The sequence below is a fragment of the Mauremys reevesii genome, linkage group 4 (assembly GCF_016161935.1).
Source record: "Mauremys reevesii isolate NIE-2019 linkage group 4, ASM1616193v1, whole genome shotgun sequence".
In the NCBI taxonomy this organism is placed as follows: domain Eukaryota; kingdom Metazoa; phylum Chordata; order Testudines; family Geoemydidae; genus Mauremys; species Mauremys reevesii.
Genome location: NC_052626.1, coordinates 141,409,148 through 141,432,279, shown reverse-complemented (window position 1 = coordinate 141,432,279; position 23,132 = coordinate 141,409,148). Strand labels below are relative to the sequence as shown.

General features: G+C 58.9%; 1 protein-coding gene across 3 annotated transcripts; it reads left to right on the top strand.

Annotated features, from left to right (window-relative positions):
* The first annotated feature begins 5,130 nt into the window (after window positions 1–5,130).
* On the top strand, window positions 5,131–22,487 carry LOC120405025 (bone marrow proteoglycan-like). Of its 3 annotated transcripts, none has more exons than XM_039538212.1 (6): window positions 5,131–5,179; window positions 5,892–5,963; window positions 6,445–6,620; window positions 7,219–7,353; window positions 21,707–21,818; window positions 22,300–22,487. In XM_039538212.1, exons 2-6 carry the CDS (start codon window positions 5,903–5,905, stop codon window positions 22,356–22,358), a joined length of 543 nt encoding a protein of 180 aa, XP_039394146.1. In that variant the 5' UTR covers window positions 5,131–5,179; window positions 5,892–5,902; the 3' UTR covers window positions 22,359–22,487. The 3 variants fall into 3 exon arrangements, with proteins under 3 accessions (XP_039394146.1, XP_039394144.1, XP_039394145.1); XM_039538210.1 differs by lacking the exons at window positions 21,707–21,818; window positions 22,300–22,487 and adding exons at window positions 7,883–7,994; window positions 8,394–8,646; XM_039538211.1 differs by lacking the exons at window positions 5,131–5,179; window positions 5,892–5,963; window positions 6,445–6,620; window positions 7,219–7,353 and adding exons at window positions 18,948–19,031; window positions 19,474–19,655; window positions 21,101–21,235.
* Window positions 22,488–23,132: the final 645 nt, after the last annotated feature.

Here is a 23,132-nt window from a genome sequence, read left to right as displayed (position 1 = left end):
GGGTCAGGCCAGGCCAGGTCATAGCACAATCCACAGCCTGGTCTGGGCACTGATAGCAGCATTGCACAGGGCTGGTGCCAGGGCGCTGGGCAGCTCGACCCCGGGTCCGCCAGTCTCTGAGGGGCATGTTTACAGCTCCTGAGTCCCCATGGCAATGTGGGGAGGGTTCCCTGGCTCTGAGGGGAGGGGGCCCAGAGAGCAGGGTTGCCAACTTTGGTTGGATGAATTCCTAGAGATTTCATCACATGACATAATCTTTAATTCCTGGGGACTCCAGGGCAATCCTGGAGGCTTGGCAACACTACCAGGGAGTGCTGGCAGGGGAGGGGATGCTAATGCTGACACTCAGGGGGCATGTGGCTGGCGCTCAGCGCTGCGGCCTGCGGTGAAACGGCCCCGGGGTTATCAGGACGGCCCAGACGCGGGGTCCCAGCTCAGCTGTTACTGTGTGAAATGCCCTTGTGAAACCTGCCCAGCGTGGCGGGGAGATACTTATCTGCAGGGACGCCCTGAGCCAGTGCGGCCGGAGAGCAGGGCAGTGATGGGGGTGGGATGGAGGCTGTGACTGGCAACAGTGCTCCTCAGTCCTGACCCGCAGCCCCTGCTAGCCCGTCCCTAGGCAAACGCCCAGCTCTGCCGGTGCCCCTCAATCCCAGCCCGCACACCCCAGCCCTGGGCTCCCTGTCACGGATTCACAGGGTATATGTTATGCCCCATCCCCGGTCTCCTGGGTCTGCCTCTTCCTGCCCAGCCCCCGCAAGGGGTCGTGCTTTTCCCCACGGACAGGCCACACGGCTCTAGCCTCCTTCTCCCCGCTAGTGCTGCCCGGTGCAGAGGCTTTTCACCGCGTCCTGTGTTCGCATCAGCACTGGGCAGCCTTGCCCCAGGCGGGCCAGCTTCACTTGGCACAGACACTGAATTCACGCTGTGGCTCTGGCTCGCTACGTCCCTTTGCCAGTCAGGCCTGGTCTAGTCTTAAAACACTGGCACAGCTACATCAGAGAACCCAGTGCAGCTGTGCTGGCACAACCCCCAGAGTGGACTCAGCTACGTCGATGGACGGGTGTTGCCGTTGGCCCAGCGAATGCCGTTCAGGGAGACGGCATCCCTACAGCAGCAGGAAAGGCTCCTCCACTGGCCTATGCTGTGTCTACCCTGGGAGCTGTGTTGGCACAGATTGGGTAGTGTAGACACAGCCTCTGTCCCAAGCCGAGCTCTTGTGTGTCTGGGAACCTTGTTCTGATAATGCTGGTTCCTGACCCCTCCAGTCCAGGGCCCCCTGCTGAGCTCACCCAGGCCTACTCCCCAAATTTAGATCCCCCTAGCTACGCCTGTGTGTGTGTGTGTGTGTCTGTCTGTCTGTGTGTGTGTGAGAAAAGCACACATCCCCAAGCGCCACAGCTAGGCCGACCTAACCCCCAGTGTAGACGCGGCTAGGGAGACAGATTCCATCCATCTAGGTACAGTTGCCGGAAGCAATGATGGTGTTTGTCCCGGGGGGCTCCAACAGGAACTCCAGGGCCCCTACCAGTGAGCTCCCACATATGTTACCTGCCAGGTCACGCTGTACGGAGGACAGTGAGCAGGACGGAGCAGCTGATGCCAGGCGAGCCAGATCTGGCTTTCAGGGGACCCTTCGCTGCCTTGGGCCCCTTTGTGATTGCCTGGATCATAGCCAGAGGCACTTGGGTTTTACACTCGTTCCTCCTGCTGGGGCCGCTGGCTGGTACAGTCAGTCATTGGCTGTGGTCATTGACTCTGTTGGCAAGTGATAGTTGCAGCCAGCTCGTCATGGCGTATTCTTACCACCACAGCCAGCTACCATCCCAAAGGCCTCGTGACTATGGCTCTGTGACAGGAGGAGAATGAGAACCCCTTGGCACCCAGCGGGTGGCCATGCCAAGGCCAACGGGGGAATGGAGATGCCTGCTCCTGAGAAAACTATTACAGACAATTCTTATGTTTGTCACGCTCCCTCGCACAGCCAGCCCTGCGGTCTTCCCTCAAACCCAACCCACGCCCCCCTGCTAGCCCAGTTCTGAGCTCCCCACTCACCCAGCCCCGAAGACTTCCCTCAACCCCAACCCAGAGCCCTGATAGACCAGTCCTGAGCGCCTAACGCACTCTGCCCTGTCCATTGCCTTCATCCCGGACCAAAGGTCCCTGCTAGCCCAGCCCTGAGCTCCACACACACCGAGGCCTGCAGACTTCCTTCAACCCCAACCCATGGCCCCTGCTAGACCAGCCCTGAGCCCCCCTCCACACCCAGCCCCGGAGACTTTCCTCAACCCTAACCCATGGCCCCCTGCTAGCCCAGCCCTGAGCTTCCCACACTCCCAGCCCTCAACCCTGACCCACAGTCTCCTTCTAGTCCAGCCCTGAGATTCCCCATACACCCAGTCCCATCAGCTTCCCTCAACCCTAACCCATGGTCCCTGCTAGACCAGCCCTGAGCTCCCCACGAGACCCAGCCCCACCGACTTCCTTCAACCCCCACCCCTAGGCCCCCTGCTAGCCCAGCTCTGAGCTCCCCCCACACCCAGCCCCGGAGACTTCCCTCAACCACAACCCATGGCCCCTGATAGACCAGCCCTGAGCTCCCCACACACCCTACCTGCACCCTTCCTTCAATCCTAACCCATGGCCCCTTGGTAACCCGGCCCTAAGCTCCACACACCCCCAACCTGCCGACTTTCCTCCACCCCGACCCACAGCTCCCTGCTAACCCTGCCCTAAGCTCCATACACACCAAGCCCTGCAGACTGCCTTCAGCCCTGACCCACAGCCCCCTGCTAACCCAGCCCTGAGCTCCCCCCACACCCAGGTGTACCAGGGTCCCTCACTCCCTCTCCCATGCGCAAGCACCCTGTGGTGTTGGGAGCAGAGGATTTGCCAGATGTCAGCATGCCAGGTCCACCCAGCAATCCCAGTGCCCGCTGTCCCTTAGTGCCCAGTACCAGGCAGAAACAAAGAGGCATCCTTGTGGCACCTTAGAGACTAACAAATTTATTTGGGCATAAGCTTTCGTGGGCCAAAACCCACTTCATCAGATGCATGGAGTGGAACATACAGTAGGCAGAGATATACTGTTTGAAATGGGCTACTCTGAATACCACTGCAAAGGTGATTTTTTTCCTCCTGCTGCTAAGAGCCCACCTTAATTGAATTGTCTCGTTAGAATTGGTAAGGCGACCCCGATCTTTTCATGTACTCTGTATATATCTCTTCCTACCGTATTTTCCACTCCATGCATCTGATGAAGTGGGTTTTAGCCTACGAAAGCTTAGGCCCAAATAAATGTTAGTCTCTAAGGTGCCCCAAGGATTCCTTGTTGTTTTTGCTGATACAGACGGCTGCCCCTCTGAAACCAGGACCAGGCAAGACTTCAGCCCACAGGTCAATGGGGTAGTTGTCCTTTCAGCAGGAGTTTTCCCTGATGCCATACGGGGAGGGATGCAACAATTCCTGGGTGCCCCAGGACTCAGGTTTTGGAATCAGCCCCATCACAGGCTTCGCCGGCCCTTTAAGGACAGTGACAGCACCAGAATCCCCCCACCTGGCAGAATGGAGGCCTCCCTTGGGGGAGCCAATGGGCAGGCTCCCAGCTGGTGTCAAACAGCCAGATCTCCAGCTGATGTCAATGAGCCACAGCAGGTGTAAACTGGTCTAAGCTCTGCCATTTTGGGGCATGCTCCGAGGACACAGTGCTGAGGAGCTGAGACTGGGCACGCTTGATGCATATCACAGGCTCTGCAGCCCTGGGCCGGAGGGGTGGGAGCACCCGCTAACATGAAGGGAGCAGCTGAGACCTCTAAGAGCTATTGCTTCGGGCTGTTTTCATCTCCACGGGGTGTTCTTCAGCTGAGAGCGTCCCATTGGGAGATGGGCCCCGTCCCACCGCTCTGATCTCGCAGTACAGCCCCTTGAGCGGCGCGCTCCTGTCAGCCTCGTGTCAGACAGGCTGTAGTTTGCGGCAGGACGCTGTTGCCAGTTAAAGGCTAACTCTGTGTATGTTCTCAGTACTCCAAAATCCACCCGGGGCGTGGATTGGCTCGAAATGTGCTGGGCCTTATAGGCGCATAGGGCAGAGCGAGCAACCCAAATTTGGCGTCGTTGGCCTGAGGGGTTGCTGAGATACAGGGCGCCCCCCCGCCTGCAGAAAAAAGCCATAATTCGGAGTCTTTCTGTCCAGCCTCTCTCCAGAGGCTGCGCTCTGGCTCCGTCGGGGCGGGAGGCAGGAACCCCTGGGCAGGGCCGGTGCCCGGTCTGACACAGGAGCGCAGACAGAGGGCACAATGGGCTGTTGGCTCTTGGAGTCTATGAAGCTCTGCTGGGACTAAAGGCAGCTCCATGGCAGAGCCCCCAGCTCAGCCTCCATTAGGGGACCCCAGAGCCCCCAGATTCTCCAGGGGGTTGGAAGTGGGGTTCAGGGGCCCGATGAACTCTGCCAGGGGCATCAGTGCCAGCTGTGTGTGTGTGTGGGGGGGCACTATAGAAACCAGGGGGAGCCCATTTGTGCCCCAGGGCTCAGCATTGGCAAGTCCTCCCGCCTGCCCCCCTGGCTCAGAGGTCCCAGCGCGGCCGTTACTGTGTGAAATCCTCTTGTGAAACCTGCCCAGCCCCTGTGGGGAGATGCTTATCTGCAGGGATGCCCTGAGCGAGGCCTGAGAGTGGGCTGGTGATGGGGGCGGGGGGGGGGAGGGGGGCTGACAGCAGCGCTCCTCAATCCCGACCCACAGCCCCTGCTTGCTCCCCTCTGCCTCAGCTCTGCCAGTGTCCCGCTCTCCTGACCCACAGCACATGCTAGCCCAGCCTTACAGTCAGGGTCTTTCTAAAGTGGGTCCCCAAGTGGCTGGGAGCCCAGCTCTCTGCTACCATCAGCAGGGGGGTGAATCCAGGACCCCTATGGTCTATGGGGAGTTGGGGGAACTTTGTAAACCGCTCGTTTGTAAACTCCTCCGATGGCCCTAGAGGGTGACATGGGGCATCTAGTGGGTCAGAGCCCAGGCTGGGTGTGGGGATGTCGCAAGCTGTGCGTTTCAGGGGGGAGGGGGGCACAAGGGGCTGGGAGCTGATAATGGCTCTTCCCCCATCCCCAGCTTCCTGCTCCAGCCCAATATAAGGGGCTGAAATGGCTGGAGCCGTTGGAGCTCGCTGAGGACCCACAGCCATCACAGAGGTGGGGAGGTTCTCTGGTGACCCCAGGGGCTATGGGTGGTGATGGGGATCTGCTCCAGAGTGGGGTCACTCGCTCGGAGCCTGGCTCTTACAGCAGCCAGTTCTGGATGCCTTGGGAAAGTGACTGCCATCATTCACCTCTCTGTGGCAGGGGCAGATCCCTGCCTGACCCTGGGGGCTGCTCAGCTCCTGCCCTGGAGCCTGAGGTCATGAGGCCTCACTGTTGGCCCCTGAGGCTGCTGTGATGCCAAGAAAGGCCTGGCACTGCTCAGCACTCTCAGCCCCTTGTATCCTGCGGCAGGGAGTTCCACAGGCTAACAGCACATGCTGGGTTCTCTCTGCCACCATCTGTCCATAGTCAATGGATGCCCATAGCCCCGTTGTCCCTGTGTTACAGGGCAGGTGAGTGACAGCTCAGCTGTCTCCCCCTCCAGCTGAGCCAAGGCCCTGGGCTCTCTTCTTCACCCTTGCTTGGCCCAGCCCTACCTTAGCTGGGAAAGGCTGCGTTGGTTGGAGGGTGGTCACCAGCCCAGGGGAGTTTGGTGGTAGGGCAGGGTGCAGTGGCAGGAGGTCCCTAGGTGCAGGGGGGTCAGTGCGAGCTAAGTGGAGGGAGGGGGATGGGCTCTAGGCAGGGGGGTCGGTATGGGCTCAGTGATGGGGGGCTGGATGGGGGGGTCAATCTATCTCTCTCTCACAGTGGTTTGCCACCCCAGGTCTGCCCGAGATGAAGCTGGTCCTGGTCCTGGCACTTGCCCTGCTGGGGGCCGTCTCTGCTCGCCAGCTCCGTAAGTCCTGGGGCCCAAGTCCGCGTGGCTACAGTCCCTCCCGCAACCTGTGGGGATCCTGACCCGCAGGTCACTGCCCCCAATGGGAACCTCCACCCACCCCCCAGCAGACACTGCACGGACCCCATGGGCTTGGGTCAGACCCCAGCAAGCAGAGTACAGGGCTCCGTTACCCCAGACCTGTGCTCTCACTAGCCCCCAGCCCCACTCTGTTCCGGCCACCTGGGGCCTCTGCCCCCAATAACCTTCCACCTCTCTGCAGCCCGGACACCAGGGTCCCCTGGCCCCCCAGTAATCCTATGACCTGCTCCATCCAGGACACCGGGGTCCCCTGACCCGCCAGTGACACCCTGACCCCTTCTATCCCGGACACCTGTGTCCCTGGCAGCTAGATCTGCTCCCACCTCCAAGGATTGTTTGGGCTCTGGGCTGCGTCTTGCAGCTGGAAGGGCCAATTGGTGTCTCTTGCACCCACCCTCAGATGAGGGCGCCCCGGAGCAGGAGGTACCAGCCGAACAGGGCGAGGAGGAGCCTGGGGAGCCAGAGCCACCGTGCCCCACGGAGACCGAGAGCTTCAGGATGATAGTGCCTGGCCAGGAGGGGCACACCTGTCGCTATGTGATTGTGAACAATTGCCAGCCGTTTTGGAAAGCCCAGGTGAGTAGGTGAGGGGCACTGGTGGTGGGGAGGAGTCGCAGATGGGTCAGGAAGTGGGGTGAGAGCCGATGGAGCTGGTGAATGGCCCATGGGGGCAGTGGAGGGAGCACACAGGTGACGGGGGGGGGGTCCATGGGGGCAGTGGAGGAGACATGCTGGTGGTAGAGGGGGCATGGGGCGGTGGAGGGGTGGCATGGGGGCAGTGGAGGGGGCACACTGGTGATGGGGCCCATGGGGGCAGTGGAGGAGGAGTGGGGGCAGTAGAGGGCTGTAAGGGCAGTGGATGGCACATGGGGGCAGTGAAGGGGGCATGGGGTAGTGGAGGGGTGGCATAGGGGTGATGATGAGCCCATGGAGGCAGGGGAGGGGGCATGGGGCGGTGGAGGAGACATGGGGGAGGTGGAGGGTGGCATAGGGGTAATGGAGGGCACAGGCCCACCTCCCAGGGTGGAGGCAGTGGAGGAGGCGTGGGGGTGGTGGAGGCAGCATAGGGGCATGGAGGGGATGAAGGGGTGACATAGAGGCCATAGAGGCAGTAGATGGTGCATGGGGTGGTAGTTGGTGGATGCCCCATGTCCCCCTCACCCTCTCCCCACAGAGGCTGTGTGCCCGCTGCTACCGCGGCCGCCTGGCCTCCATCCACAACTATGCGACCAACCATCGCCTGAGCTGCACGGCACGTACCCGCACCAACCGGGGCCAGGTGTGGCTCGGGGGCATCACCTCCCGCAGGGTAAGGAGAGTGTCCGGCCCTGCTGCCCCCATTCCCCCACTGCCTGGGCCTGGCCCAGAAATCCCCCCCCCCCCGCTCCGACTCCCTCATCAAGGCTCTTCCAGCTCTGAGGCTGGCCTCCCCTCCAGTGCAGCGCGGACAGGGGGATCCATCCCCCGCTGTGGCTCAGTGTGTGCCCAGCCGGGACCCCGCTCAGGGCAGCCCCAGGCCACCCCCCTTGCTCCCTGGGATGTGGGCCTGTGCGGCTCAGGCAGCTCGGGTGTGGGTCCAGCTGACCCTAGATGGCTGGGAGTCTTCTTGGGGCCTCTTGCCAGCACATGCTGGGTGCATCCTGCCCTAGTGCCTGACCCTCATCCCAGCGAATCCCGAACCCCTTACTATGGCCCCCAGCCACCAATGCATGAAGGGCTCCTGGCCCCAGCCCAAGCGATGGTCCCAGCCCCTCAGAGGTGGGGGGTGGGAGGGAGGTTCCCCGGTGCACCCTGCAGATGGGACAGCACTGATCCTAACCCAGCCCCCTCCCTCACAGCGCCGGTGTCTGCGCTCCCACTGGATCGACCACAGTTCCTGGAACTACTCCAACTGGGCCAGAGGGAACCCCAGCCATGCTCGGCGAACGTGTGTCGCCCTGTGCACCGCAGGTGAGGAGCCCCCTGGGGCAGGACAGGGGGGAGGTGGGGATCTATTCACTGCTTAGGGAACAAGAGCCCTGGGGCAGGGGAACAGGGGATCTGTGGGCAGGGGATCTGGGGTTCATGGGGCCCTGGAATACGGGATCCAAGAGTAGGTGGGCCTCTGGGGTGTGGGGCAGGGGATCTGAGGGTAGGTGGGCCTGTGGGGTGTGGGGCAGGGGATCTGAGGGCAGGTGGGGCTGTGGGGCCGTGGGGCAGGGGATCTGAGGGTAGGTGGGGCTGTGGGTGTGGGGCAGGGGATCTGGCGTTAGTGGGGATATGGGGGTCTGGGGCAGGGGATCTAGGGTTTCCTGGGGGTTGCGTTCCAGGTGCCAGCGGGGAGGGCACTAACCCCTCTCTCTCTGCCAGGTGGTAAATGGAGAAGTGTGAACTGCCGGGCTCGCCTGCCCTTTATCTGCCAGTACTGAGGGAGCTGCTCCCCGACAAGGCCCCGCTGCCCCCACCGCTCTGCTGGCCTGGGACTCCCTGCTCTGCCCTGCCGGAGGCGCCCCTGCTCCCTGGACTTGGCTCTGCTCCTGCCCCTGCCCCAGTTCCCTGCGGGGGGGGGGCAGTCTGCGCCCCCCCCACCCTTGATCAAAAATAAAAAGTGCTTCACTCATCACCCCCGGGTGTCGCTCCTTCCTGCCCCAGGACACTGAGGGCCCTGCATGCTCCACGGGGCTGGGCCGGTGGCGGGCGGGAGGGGGTGGGGGCGGACAAAAGGTGGCCGGGGGGGGGAGGGGGCTGGGGGTTATCCCCACCCAGAGATGGAGTCAGGAGGGGGAGTTGATGCTATTACAGAGCCCCATAGCGGGGACCATGTCCAGTTCTGGGGTTCCCCTGCCCCTGGGACATTCCCAGCAAGCCAAGGGGTAAGAAACGCCCAACCAGAACGAAGCTGAGAGCTGCAGCCTCCGTGTAACGATGCTGCCTTTGGTGGGACACTTCTCAAAGCATTAATTCAGGACAAATTGCTTAGAGCAGAGCAGTCACAGCCCCAGGCTGGTGGTTCTCCACCTCTAAGACACACCAAAGACACTCGAGTTTCCCAGTATCACCACCAGTGCCACTCGTAATGGGATGAATGGTTATGAAAACCAATACCCCAGTAAAAGAAAAAAGGTTCTCTCGATCCCAAAGGACCAAGCCCCAGACAAAGGGCAATATACAAATCAGATCTTACCCACAAATCACGCTGTTGCCAGTCCTTTAGAATCTAAAATCTAAAGATTTATTCATTAAAAAAAAAGAAATATAGATGAGAGCTAGAACTGGTTAAATGGAATCAGTCACATACAGCAATGGCAAAGTTCTTGGTTCAGGCTTGTAGCAGTGATGGAATAAACTGCAGGTTCAAATCAAGTCTCTGGAGTACATCCCCCGCTGGGATGGGTCATTCACTTCTTTGTTCAGAGCTTCAGTTTGTAGCAAAGTCCCTTCAGAGGTCAGAAGCAGGATTGAAGACAAGATGGAGGAGCTGCAGCAGCCTTTTATAATCTCTTGCCATGTGGCCTCTGCTTTCTTTGTTTCGAAGAGAAGCTATCCAGCACATGGCGTGGAAAAACCTTTGCGTTCTGTCCATAGGCTGAGTCATAAGGTGTATCTGCCGTCTCTCAATGGGTCAGTTGTATGGCCGATGGTCCTTAATGGGCCATCATCAGGCTAGGCAGTGCTGATGCCAAACTGTCTGGGGTGTCACCCAGAAGCAGAGCACAAGTTTGAAATACAGACAGTAAAGAGCCAATACTTATAATTTTAAATACAAAAATGATACATGCACACAGACAGCATAATCATAACCAGCAAATCATAACCTTGTCTTAGACACCTCACACGACTACCTTTGCTGCAAATACATAAGACTGGTTGCAACAATGATCTATACGGTCACAGTTTATATCAATAAAGTCACACCCCTGCCATAGGCCGCGCCGCCAGGAAGCGCCAGCCATTTCGCTCAGCTAAGAGCAGCTTTGCGGAGACTTGCCCCTTGTTGAGGAAAGGAGATTTCTCACAGCAGAGGCTCTTCTGTTTAGCACCCCTTTGTACAGACCCTGATACGCATGATGCCATCTGCCACTTACCTTCTGTGACAGGGTCTCACCCCAGGTGCAGTCTGGGAGCCGTGGGAAGCGCTGCGCCTCTGTAAGACACCCAGCTAGGCTGGCCCTTTTCTCACACTGCTCAGTTGAGGGGTTCTCAAACTGGGGGTCGGGACCCCTCAGGGGGTCACGGGGTTACTACATGGGAGAGTCGCAAGCTGCCAACCTCCACCTCAAAACCCACTTTGCCTCTAGCATTTATAATAGTGTTAAATATATAAACAAGTGTTTTTGATTTATAAGGGGGGCAGGTCACACTCAGAGGCTTCCTATGTGAAAGGGGTCCCCAGTACAAACAATTGAGAGCCACTGATCTATACGGCCCCAGTTTGTGTCAATGATGTCACAGTGAACAAGCCCCAAGACCAGGTCAAGGCCCCTCTCTGGCCAGTCCCCACCACTGAGGTTTCATTTCAACTGACCATGCTGCACTAAAGTGGCTTCACACAGCCAAAGAGACTAACAAAAGACTTCTGCAGTGGAGTGTAGCTCTTCAAGACTTTGATTTTGAGATCCAACACATTTCAGGAGCCTCTAACAAAGTGGCTGATGCACTGTCCTGGGAAAGTTTCCCAGAATCAGCCATGTAAAAATGTCCCTTCATTCTAAGTCATTGTAGTCCTTGAAATGTAAAAAGTACAATTTAGTTCTTCATGTAATTATTAGTGAAATTAGAGGTGCATGTAACTTATTAACTCTGTTTCCTAAACCTCCAGGACGAAATCCCGGTTTGTGTGGACCCGACCTGAACCAGGCTGGCCAGACCGTCTGTGATTTGGGGGGCGTGTGATAAATTAAGTGTGTGTGTGTGTGTGTGGGGGGGGGGTTAGCTCCCTTTTATGGACATCCAGCCAGTCAGTTATCTGGAAAATCCCTCTTGGTAGCTGTTCTCTGCTTGCTTTACCTGTAAAGGGGTTAAAAAGTCCCCCAGATAAAGAAAAGGAAGTGGGCACCTGACCAAAAGTGCCAATGGGAAGGTAGAACTTTTTAAAACTGGGAAAGAAACTTTCCCTTTTTCGTTCTCCGGAGACGGAGATTCGGAGCAGCAATGCTATAAGCAGGAATGCTGGGTAAGGTTTGAACCAGGTATGAAAATGCTTAATTTTTGGAATTGCTCTTTTAAAATCTAGCAAAAGCCTAAGTTCCAGATGTATTTTCTGTCTTTTTGTTTTTAATAAAGTTTACCTTTTTTAAGTGCCAGAGTGCGGAATCAGCCTTGACACACTCAGAGACAGACAGCCTATTTCCCATCTTCACAGGCTTGCCCCACCCCCCTGGAGTATAAACTAGCCATCGATTAATCACGGTTAACTCACGCAATGAACTCAAAAAAATGAATCACGATTTAAAAAGTAATCGCGATTGACGGCAGTTTTAATCACACTCTTTAACAATAGAATACCAATGCAAATGTATTAAATATTTTGGATGTTTTTCTACATTTTCACAGATATTGTATTCTGTGTTATAACTGAAATCAAAGTGTGTATTATTTTTATTCCAAATATTTGCACTGTAAAAATGTGGAAGCAGAGTCAGAACGAGCTCTCCCCTGACATCTGGTGGTGAGCTGTGGAAAAGGACTTCAGGGGCTGATCTCGTTTGCATGGGCTCACCCCATCCTGTCTAGCTGCTGGCCCAAATGGCGTCTTTGTCTGCCGTGGGATCCCCAGTCTCTTTGTTATCGGGGAGTAATAAAGGGTTATTATCCTGGTTGTGTGAATCAAGGACAGTAGAACTGTACTTGGCATTTTATGACTGAGGGACTGTAATGATGCTACCCTTGGTGGGACGCTTCTGAGAGAGTCAATTCAGGACAAATTGCTCAGAACAGGGCAGTTACAGCCCAAGGCTGGGGTTCCTTTGCACACCAAGGCAAACCAAACCAGCCAAACAGAGAGGACTTTGGTTTTACCCCACTGGCTAACCACAAGTCACACATGCAATTCCCTCCGACACTCCAGATGAGAGCTAGAATTGGTTAAATGGAATCAGTAACATACAGTAATGGCAAAGTTCTTGGTTCAGGCTTGTAGCCGTGATGGAATAAACTGCAGGTTCAAATCAAGTCTCTGGAGTACATCCCCCGCTGGGATGGGTCATTCAGTCCTTTGTTCAGAGCTTCAGTTTGTAGCAAAGTCCCTCCAGAAGTAAGAAGCAGAATTGAAGACAAGATGGAGGAGCTGCAGCAGCCTTTTATAATCTCTTGCCATGTGGTCTCTGCTTTCTTTGTCCCAAAGAGAAGCTATCCAGCACATGGCATGGAAAAACCTTAGAGTTCAGTCCATAGGCATGTGTCCCTGCTCCCTGGACTAGGGTCTGTTCCCAGCCTTGCCCCAGGAGGGGCAGCCCCCATCCCCTGCTCTCGGTCATTGCCTGTGACTCCCCACAATAAAACAGCCCTTCACTCATCACCCGCGGGTGTCGCTCCTTCCTGCTCCCAGACACTGAGGGCCCTGCATGCTCCATGGGGCTGGGCCAGAGGGAAGTGGGGAAGGACGTGACCAGACTGGGGAGAGAGGGCTGGGTCCCTAAGGGCTGCCTGTCAGCATCTGCCTTGGCTCTAGCAGCTTCACCCCCAAGGTGGGAGCATCTGTCTGAGAGATGGGAGCCAGGGGCAGTGCAGGGGTGTGTGTGTGAGGTGTGTGTGTGGGGGTGTTGGGTGGTTGGCGGTTGGAGGCTTTAGGACAGAGGTTCTCAAACTTCACTGCACTGCGACTCCCTTCTGACAACAAAAATTACTGCACGACCCCAAGAGGGGGACCGAAGCCTGAGCCTGCCCAAGCCCCATCGCCCTAGGCTGGGGGCCAAAGCGAAAGCCCAAAGGCTTCAGCCCTAGGCAGGGGGGCTGTAACCTGAGCCCTGCCACCCAGGGCTGAAGCCCTCTGGCTTCGGCTTCAGCTTCGGCTTCGGCCCAGCAAGACTAACACCAGCCCTGGTGACACCATTAAAATGTGGTCCCAACCCACAGTTAGAGAACCGCTGCTTTAGGGAGTGCGGGGGGCTGTAGATGACGGGGGAGTACACTGGGTGTGGGGGGTGCTGGGTGTTTGGAGGTTGGAGGCTTTAGGGAGTGCGGGGGGCTGTAGATGACGGGAGAGTACACTGCGTGTGGGGGGTGCTGGGTGTGTTGTAAGGTCTGTAAGAAGCAGAAAGCCACGCCGTCCCCTTCCATCTAAATTACACCAAAGCAGTGTAGTATCAGGCCGTTAAGAAGGCTCCTGTCCTAAAGCACCCGCCATCACCAGCTAAAGAAACAGATCGTCAGATCTCTAAAGAAAACCTTGTTCAACATGTTCTGTCTGGCAAGAAACCACTTAGCAGCAGTTGTGGTTGTGAGATCGATAAGTCTCTTGTTTTGCCATTGGGGTCCCCACTTCTCTATTGTTTATCTGTAGGGTCTGTCTGGTTCTTTGATTGTTTCTGTCTGTTGCATAACTAATTTTTCAAGATTTAAATCAACTAAGGTGGTTGGGTCTGACTGGGTGAAGAATTGTTTCGTAATGGGCTGGGATCGGTGAAAAATACCGTTCTGTAGGACTTCCGTTTACAATGACTGGGTGAGGTACAGCTGAGCAGGACTCAAGTTTCACTCACTGCATAAACTGGCGGGCTCATAGGGGAGGCTGCAGAGATGACTGTCTCCGACTGCCCTCCCCGTCCCCGGCCACATGGGAGCCAGGGCCCTCAAGGCTGCTCCTGCCTGGGGCTCATATGGGCTCCGAGCTGTGACACTGTTGAGGGTGTTAACATGGGTGTTTCCCCACCACATGTTCTGGGGGGCTGCCTGATCATGGGGCTCTGGTACAATTGTCCCCCTTCTCCCTTCTCTTGTCAGATGTCAGGAGGGGGGGCCCTGCCTCTCGGCACTGTTAGCAATTGGTTGCTAACACTGAAAGGTGACTGGGGAGGGGCATGGGGGGTAAATCCCTGGGACTGTAGAATGCTTCTGAGAAGGTTTTAGTAACAGGCAATGTAGGAACAACGACCTCTGAGCTTAGCTAATCAAGCCCACGTGCTTCGTTACTCCTGACCGCCTTGAACGCTGTCACAGTATTGCCCCTGCCCAGGTGACAGGGGCGAGTCTGATTGGGCCGGTACAATCTGATCCAGACGCTGTGCTGCTGTAGGGTTGTAGTGTAGACACTTGCTAGAAGGATGGAAGGGATTTTCTGTTGCTGGAGTTAATCCGCCTCTCCGAGAGGTGGTAGCTAGATCGACGGAAGAATTCTTCCACCAGCCTCCCTGTATCTACACCGGGGGTTAGGCTGCCTTAACTATGTATCGCACGCGCGTGAATTTTTCGCACCTCTGAGCGATGTGATTTCAGTCAACCTAAGTTTTAGGTGTAGACCAGGCCTCACTGGTGAATATAACAGCCTTCAACCCAAGCTGGCCATGTGGAGCAAAGAGTCCACGGTTACTAATGGGCATAGAAGACTTTTGGCCTCTAGATTATAGGTTCAAATCCAGCCAGGCTTGGAACTCCAAGCCCACACCACGTGATGGCTGCTTGGTGGATCATGGGGGGAGGAGGCGGGAACAGGGAGAGGGGCTCACATATACCTTAGAGGGGCACTGCTCCTCAGGGCACCTCATGTCACCATCACAGATCTGCCAAGCAGTTGCAGCCAAGCTCTCCTCCATTCAGTACAGTGACACCTGCCCAGTGACTGCAGCCGGAGCGCATGCAGAGAATTGCCAGTGATTCCAGCCAGCTCCGGGGGGCAGAGTTAAGGTTACATGGACATTTATCTTCACACTGTGACTCCTGATTTTCTAATATTTAAGACTGGCTGGACTTGCCGTTCTGGACAGGCCCAAGCTCCCACCAGGCAGAGGTCACTGGGCATTTATTGTCAGTGAATTCCCTCCACCTTCAGCCTGGCTTTCCCAGGCCGACCTACAGCCCCTCAGAGGCCATGGACCAGTGACTGCGCAATGCTGGCCTGTCCAAATGGGCTGGGGTGTGTCACTGCAGAGCCCCACCGCTTGCAGCGCACCCGGAAGGGGCAGGAGGCTCTAAACAGTGGCAGCATTTTCACTCACTGTTGCCCCACAGGGCGAAATGGGGAGGGGGTGGGGGTGCTGCAGCCTGAAGACGCCGGCTCAGAGTTGGAGAGCTGCAGAACTTGCCCTGGGGAAAAGCTAGGCCTGGGGCCTGGCAAGGAACAGGGGCACTGCCAGGAGCCTGGACACAGGACCCCATGGAGAGCTGTAACTGCCGGGTGTTGGGTACTGCCCAGACTCTGACCGAGATCAGGCCCCATTGTGCTGGGTGCTGCATATACAACAAGCAAGAAAGAGCCCCTACCCGAAAGAGTTCACAGTCTATAGGGAGAACGGTGGGCAGGGGAAACTGAGACACAGGGCTGAGATGTGACTGACCCATGGTGACATCACAGGTGGGTGCAAACCAGGTGAAGAACCCAGGTGTCCTGGCTCCCACTTGCTGTACTGCCCACTGAGCCAGCTAAACCCCATCTTAACCTCCCCGCTTGACGATTCTCCCAGGATGCACCAGGCCAAGGCCCGGCCTGACCAGGCTACTCACTGGGCAGGTGCTGGGAGGTGCAGGGGTTACCCCGGCACTCACAGCCCTGGGGACAACTCCCCTGAAGGGGACAGGAGATGCTCCGTCTCTCAGATACTTTCAGTCCAGGCTGGGGTCTCTCTCCAGAGGCTGCGCTCTGGCTCGGTCAGGGCGGGAGGCAGGAACCCCTGGGCAGGGCCGGTGACCCAGGAGCGCAGACAGACGCAATGGGCCTGTCTGCTCTTCAAGTCTACGAAACTCTGCTTGGACTAAAGGCAGCTCCATGGCAGACCCCCCTTCTCAGCCCCCACATTCTCTAGGGAGGTGGAAGTGGGGCTCATGGGGCCAGATGAACTCTGCAAGGAGCATCAGTGGGGGGGGCACAGTGGGAAGTGAGGGGAGCCCATTTGTGCCCCAGGGCTCAGCACTGGCCAGCCCCCCCCCAGGCTCGGGGGTCCCAGTGCCCCTCCTCACTGCAGGCAGGGAAGAGCCACGCGCCAGGCTCTGGGTGATCGCCCCATTCCAGTCCCAGCCCCACTGGGAAGGGTCCCGTGGCAGTGGGAGGGGGGCCTGGCTCTGAGAGTGCCAGTGGAGGAGGGGAGGGGTCTGCCCCGTTCTCTGTGGCCGGGTGCCCAGCGCAGTGGCCTGTGGAGAAACAGCCCTGGGGTTATCGGGGTGGCCCAGACGCGGGGTCTCAGCTCGGCCACTACTGTGTGAAATGCCCTTGTGAAACCTGCCCAGCGCGGCGCGGAGACGCGTATCTAGTCAGGGCGCGGCTAGTCCTGGGGGGTGGGGTCAGCGGGATGTGTGTGGGGAGGGGAGAGCAGGTGCATGCAACTGACAGCAGCGCTTATCTGTCCTGACCTGCAGCCCTTGCTAGCCCAGCCCTGGCCTCCCCCACCCCACAGCTCTGCTGATGCACCTCTGACACCCAGCACCCTGTGGCACTGGCTTCTGAGGAATTGCCAGTGAGTTGGGTCCTTCCAGCCCACTGCCCACTGTGCCATGCTGCCCACTACCAGGCAGGGTCCTGCCCCGCTGACCAGTGTGGCACTCTACTCAGTGTAGAGTGAACTGGGGGAGTTTCCTGAGGGTGGGAAGGGTGGGAGTGTGTTAAGGCCCCAGAGAAGGCAGTCCCCTCCCCATCCTTCAGGCCGTGGAACTGGCCAAATCACCAACTACACTGGTGCTTTAAGGGACGTCTCAGCCCCTGAATCCCTCACCTGACAACATGGGACATCGGCCCAGCTTGAGTCAATGAGCCGGATCCTAGTTGGTGTCAATCGGCCATAGCTCCATTATCACAGAATCATAGAAGAATCATAGAAGATCAGGGTTGGAAGGGACCTCAGGAGGTATCTAGCCCAACCCCTTACTCAAAGCAGGACCAACCCAACTAAATCATCCCAGCCAGGGTTTGTCAAGTCTGACCTTAAAAACCTCTAAGGGTGGAGATTCCACCACCTCCCTAGGTAACCCATTCCAGTGCTTCACCACCCTCCTAGTGAAACAGTGTTTCCTAATATCCAACCTAAACCTCCCCCACTGCAACTTGAGACCATTGCTCCTTGTTTTGTCAACTTGCCAGCAAGTTAATGGGCCAGATCCCAGCTGGTGTAAACCATCTTTAGCTCTGTTGACCCCAACCTCCCAAGGGGGCGGGTCCCACTGAGTTGCTGTGATGTGTGTGACGTTCCCCTCCACAGCTGGGCACCCAGCGCATTGGGCAGAGGCTGCTGCTGTGCCGGGGCTGGTTCCTGAGCGGCTCCAGGTCAGGTCACAGGGCTGTAAGGTTTAAGACCAGAAGGGTCGATTTGAACCATCCGCTACAGTCCTGGCATCACCCACAGCAGGGGCCCCCAGCCACTGCTGCCTCCTGCCCAGAACACCGGGGACACCAGGTCTGGAGTCAGATCCCAGGGCCAAGGATCCCACACGGCTCACACAATGCCCCTCAGTCCCAGCCCCTCCCTCCCCCAGCTCAGCACCACACCTCAGAGCCAGCCCAGCCCATCCCTCTTGGATGCACCCTCTACCACCGCGGTGAACTGCGGAGAGCCCTGGTGATGCCCCTCAATCCCAACCCGCAGCCCCCTGCTAGCCCAGCCCTGAGCTCCCCCTCCAGCTCTGCCGGTTCCCTTCAATCCCAACCCACAGCTCCCTGTTAGCCCAGCACTGGGATCCCCCGATCATACCTCTGCCAGTGCCCCTCAGCCCTGCCACACAGCCCCCCGCTAGCCCAGCCTTACATCCTGGGCCTCTCTAAAGCAGGTCCCCGAGTGGCTGGGAACCCAGCTCTCTGCTACCATTAGGAGGGAGGTGAATCCAGAACCCCGTATGGTCTATGGGAAGTTGGGGGCTCTTTGTAGACCGCTGGTTTGTAGACCCATCCCCCAATGAGGAGGGGAGGGAGAGCTCAGTGGTCTGAGCATTGGCCTGGAATGGATTAAAGAAATGTTGTTGTACCTACCTTTAAGAAAAAATAAAAATGTTGAAATACAGGTGAGGAAAAAAAGAAATTAGGCATAAACAATGGTGCTAATGGCAAAACACCGCAAAAAAAGGACAGCCCAGAAAAGCAGCAAAGCAAAGCAAAGAAAAAAAAAAAAAAAGGAAGCTAAGGAAAGGGCATGGTGGCATAGGGGAAAAAAGAGTAAGTGCAGGTGCAAACCCTGGAACAATACTTAAAATGGTGAAATCTGAGGTGATAAAGGTGTTATTTTGGAGATAAACGAGTGATTTAAGGAAAGAGTGAAAAAAGTTAAACTCAAAAGCTGGAGAGAATTAAGTACCTGCTAAACCCAGGGTTGTGAGTTCAATCCTTGAGGGGGCCATTTAGGGAACTGGGGTAAAAATCTGTCTGGGGATTGGCCCTGCTTTGAGCAGGGGGCTGGACTAGATGACCTCCTGAGGTCCCTTCCAACCCTGATAGTCTATGGTTCTATGATGGCCCCTAGGAGGAGACATTGGCAGCTTGTGGGTCACAGCCCAGGCTGGGGCTGGGGGTGTCACAAGCCGTGGGGTGCAGGGGACAGGAAGCACAAGGGGCTGGGAGCTGATAGTGGCTCTTTCCCCATCCCCAGCTTCCTGCTCCAGCCCAATATAAGGGGCAGTGGTGGCTGGAGGAGGAAGTCAGAGATGAGAGGTGAGGGGGGAGGGGCGCTAAGTGCAGAGGGTCAGTCTGGGCTCGGTGGGGGGCTCCAGGCTGGGGGGGTCAGTGTGGGCTCCACGGGGGGTGGCTCTAGGCAGTGACTAGCTGTATGTGGGTTGGGGGGTGTTAATCTGTCTCATGGTGTCTCCCCCAAGGTCTGCCTGGGATGAAGCTGTTCCTGGCGCTCGCCCTGCTGGGGGCTGTCTCTAGTCGCCGTCTCTGTAAGTCCTGGTGCCCCCTGGATGGAGCCCCTCACTCAGCCCTGGGGGGAGCCTGACCCACAGGCCACTGCCCCCAAAGGGGACCCCCTACAGAGGGCTACTGCATGGGCCCCATGGGCTTGGGTGAGACCCCAGCCCGGACAGTACAGGGCTCAGTTATCCCCAGACGTGTGCTCTCACTGACCCCCAGCCCCGCTGCATTCTGGACACTGGGTCCTCTGACCCCCACCCTTTTCTGTCCTGGCACCTGGGTCCCCCATCTCCCACTGACCCCCAGCCATGCTCTGTCTCTGACTCAGACCCAGTGTAGGTGCCCCCCAGTCCCTGCCATTGTACCCCCTGGTCCCTGCAGCCATGGGGGCATCTCTCCTCTCCCCGGTCGTTTGCGGTCTGGGGTGCACCATGGGGCTGGAAGGGCCCATTGGTCTCTCTCACCACCCAGCTGAGGGCGCCCTGGAGCAGGAGGTACCAGCCGAGCAGGGCAGCTCCGTTCTGGAGGAGGAGCCCGGGGAGCTGGAGCCACCGGGACCCGGGGAGGGCAAGAGCTTCATGGGGAGAGGTGCACTGGGCCGGAGGCTTCGTTACACCGTGGTGATAAAGGACCAGACCTTTCATGGGGCCATGGTGAGTAGAGGGGAAAGGGGGCAGGGAAAGGTGGTGCATGAGGGCAGTGGATGGTCTATGGGGCTGACAGATGGTGCGTGGGAGAGGTGGATAGGATGTGGGGCTGGTGGATGGCATGCACGGGGCAGTGAATGTGCCATGAGGCTGGCTCATGGTGCGTGGGGGTGGTAGATGGTGTGTGGGGCTGGCGGATGGAGCATGGGGGCAGCAGATGGTACATGGATCTGGCTCATGGTGTGTGTGCGTGGTGGAGGGTGTGTGGCATGGCTGACAGGGGCAGTGGATGGTGCATGAGGCTGGAGGATAGGGTGTGGGGGCAGAGGATGATGCGTGGGGTTGGCTTATATTGTGTGGGGGTGGTGAATGGTGCTTGGTCCTGGAGGATGGGGTGTGGCGGGCGCTGGATGGTGCATAGGGCTGGCTCATGAGGTGTTGGAGTGGTGCATGGGGCTGGAGGCCGGGGGGCAGTGGATGGTGTGTGGGGCTGGAGGACGGGGGGTAGCGGATGAGGTGGGGGGGTGGGGGAGGGGGGCAGCGGATGTTGTGTGGGGCTGGAGGGGGGAAGCGGATAGTGCATGGGGCTGGAGGCCGGGGCAGTGGATGGTATGTGGGGCTGGAGGACAGGGGCAGCGGATGATGCGTGGGGTGGAGGATGGGGGGCAGCAGATGATGTGTGGGGCTGGAGGACGGGGGGTAGCGGATGGTGCGTGGGGCTGGAGGATGGGCAGCGGATGATGCATGGGGCTGGAGGATGGGGCAGCGGATGATGTGTGGGGCTGGAGGACGGGGAAGCGGAGGATGCGTGGGGCTGGAGGACAGGGGCAGCGGATGATGTGTGGGGCTGGAGGACGGGGGTAGCAGATGATGTGTGGGGCTGGAGGACGGGGGTAGCGGATGGTGCGTGGGGCTGGAGGACGGGGGGAAGCGGATGATGCGTGGGGCTGGAGGACAGGGGCAGCGGATGATGTGTGGGGCTGGAGGATGGATGTCAGCGGATGATGTGTGGGGCTGGAGGACGGGGGGAAGCGGATGATGTGTGGGGCTGGAGGTGGGGCTGGCGGACGGGGGCAGCGGATGATGTGTGGGGCTGGTGGGGGGCTGTCAGCGGATGATGTGTGGGGCTGGAGGAGGGGGGCAGCGGATGTTGTGTGGGGCTGGAGGACAGGGGCAGCGGATGATGTGTGGGGCTGGAGGATGGATGTCAGCAGATGATGTGTGGGGCTGGAGGACGGGGGGCAGCAGATGATGTGTGGGGCTGGAGGACGGGGGTAGCAGATGATGCGTGGGGCTGGAGGATGGATGTCAGCGGATGATGTGTGGGGCTGGAGAATGGGGGCAGCGGATAGTGCGTGGGGCTGGAGGACAGGGGGGCAGTCGTTGATGGTGCATGTAGCAGCAGCCGTGGGCTGGTCTGTGGCTGCGCCTCACCCTCTCTCTCCCCACAGAGCGAGTGCAGTCGGATCTTCAGCGGCCACCTAGCCTCCATCCACAGCAAATCGGCCAACGAGCAACTGCGCGCAGTAGCGCGCGCCCACACCAACCGGGGCCAGGTGTGGGTCGGGGGCATCACCTCCTTCACGGTAAAGTGATCGCCTGGCCCTGCTGCTCCACCCACCCCGGCTTGGGCCCAGCCCGGGGCCCCCCAAACTCCCTGTTTTGGGGGGATGACCCATCCCCCACTGCAGCTCTGCATCTCCAGCCAGGACCCCGCTCTGGGCAGCCCCAGGCCAAGCCCCGCCCGCCCCCCGTGAGCCAGCCCTGGGGGACTCTGGCAGTTCGGGGCTTGGTCCCAGCCCTCTCCGTGCCCGGGACTCACCTTGGGGGCCATTGACCCTGGCTGCCCATGAGGTGCCTGGGGCCAGTGCCAGGGCACAGACTGGTGCCAGTGTGTCCTGGGAGTGTCCTGCCCCCCACCCAGTGAGCCCGCAGCCCCCGGCTCTAGCCCCTGGACTCCGCCGGCTAAGAGATGGCCCCGGCCCCTTGGGAAGGTCCCTGGGGTGCCCTGCAAATGGGGCAACACTGATCCTACCCAGTGCCCCCCCCCCTTGCAGGGTGGACGCGCATTCTCCCGCTGGATGGACCACAGCCCTTGGAACTACACAAACTGGGCCAGGGGGAACCCCAGCCGTGCTGGGCAAAACTGTATCGTCCTGTGCACCGCAGGTCAGGGACTGCTGGGGCTAGGCGGGGCCCTGGGGGCTGGGGTGGCGGGGGGAGCCGGGGTTGGGGGGGCCCCTGGGGGCTGGGGTGGAGAGGGGGTGTGTGGAACAGGGCTAGGTGGGACCTCGGGCCGGGGGGAGCCAGGGATAGGTGAGGCCCCGGGGTCTGGGGCCGGGGGGGAGCCGGGGATAGGTGGGGCCCCAGGGTCTGGGGCCAGGGGGAGCTGGGGATAGGTGGGGCCCCGGGGTCTGGGGGGAGCCAGGGATAGGTGGGGCCCCGGGGTCTGGGGCCAGGGGGAGCCAGGGATAGGTGGGGCCCCGGGGTCTGGGGCCGGGGGGGGAGCCGGGGATAGGTGAGGCCCCGGGATCTGGGGCCGGGGGCGCCGGGGATAAGTGGGGCCCCGGGGTCTGGGGCCGAGGGGAGCCGGGGTTTACTTGGTGCCAGGTGCTGGCCGGGCAGGCACTAACCCCTCTCTCTCTGCCAGATGGTCATTGGAGAAGTGTCAGCTGTGGGACTCACCTGCCCTTTATCTGCGAGTACTGAGGGGGCTGCTCCCCCCAGGGGGTCCTGCTGCCCACACCGCAATTGCTGGGACTCCTTGCTCCACCTTGCTGGAGGCGCCCCTGCTCCCTGGACTCGGCTCTGTTCCCAGCCTTGCCCCAGGAGGGGCAGCCCCCATCCCCTGCTCTCGGTCATTGCTTGTGACTCCCCACAATAAAACAGCCCCTCACTCATCACCCCCGGGTGTCGCTCCTTCCTGCTCCCAGATACTGAGGGCCCTGCACGCTCCATGGGGCTGAACCAGAGGGAAGTGGGGAAGGACGTGACCAGGCTGGGGCTGTCAGCATCTGCCTTGGCTCTAGCAGCTTCACCCCCAAGGTGGGGGCATCTGTCTGAGAGAAGGGAGCCAGGGGCAATGCAGGGATGTGTGTGTGAGGTGTGTGTGTGTGGGGGGGGGTGTTGGGAGGTTGGAGGCTTTAGGGAGTGCGAGGGGCTGTAGATGACAGGGGAGTACACTGCGTGTGGGGGGTGCTGGGTGTTTGGAGGTCGGAGGCTTTAGGGAGTGCGAGGGGCTGTAGATGACGGGGGCGTACACTGGGTGTGGGGGGTGTTGGGTGTTTGGAGGTTGGAGGCTTTAGGGAGTGCAGGGGGCTGTAGATGACGGGGGAGTACACTGGGTGTGGGGGGTGTGGGGTGTTCGGCGGTTGGAGGCTTTAGGGAGTGCGGGGGGCTGTAGATGACGGGGGAGTACACTGCGTGTGGGGGGTGCTGGGTGTGTTGTAAGATCTGTAAGAAGCAGAAAGCCACGTCGTCCCC

Excerpts from the sequence above, each read along its gene's own strand:
- LOC120405025 (XM_039538212.1), top strand. The coding sequence starts at position 5,903 with ATGAAGCTGGTCCTGGTCCTGGCACTTGCCCTGCTGGGGGCCGTCTCT. Across the intron at positions 6,621-7,218 it reads AGCCGTTTTGGAAAGCCCAG|AGGCTGTGTGCCCGCTGCTA; the intron begins GTGAGTAGGTGA and ends CTCTCCCCACAG. Across the intron at positions 21,819-22,299 it reads TATCGTCCTGTGCACCGCAG|ATGGTCATTGGAGAAGTGTC; the intron begins GTCAGGGACTGC and ends TCTCTCTGCCAG.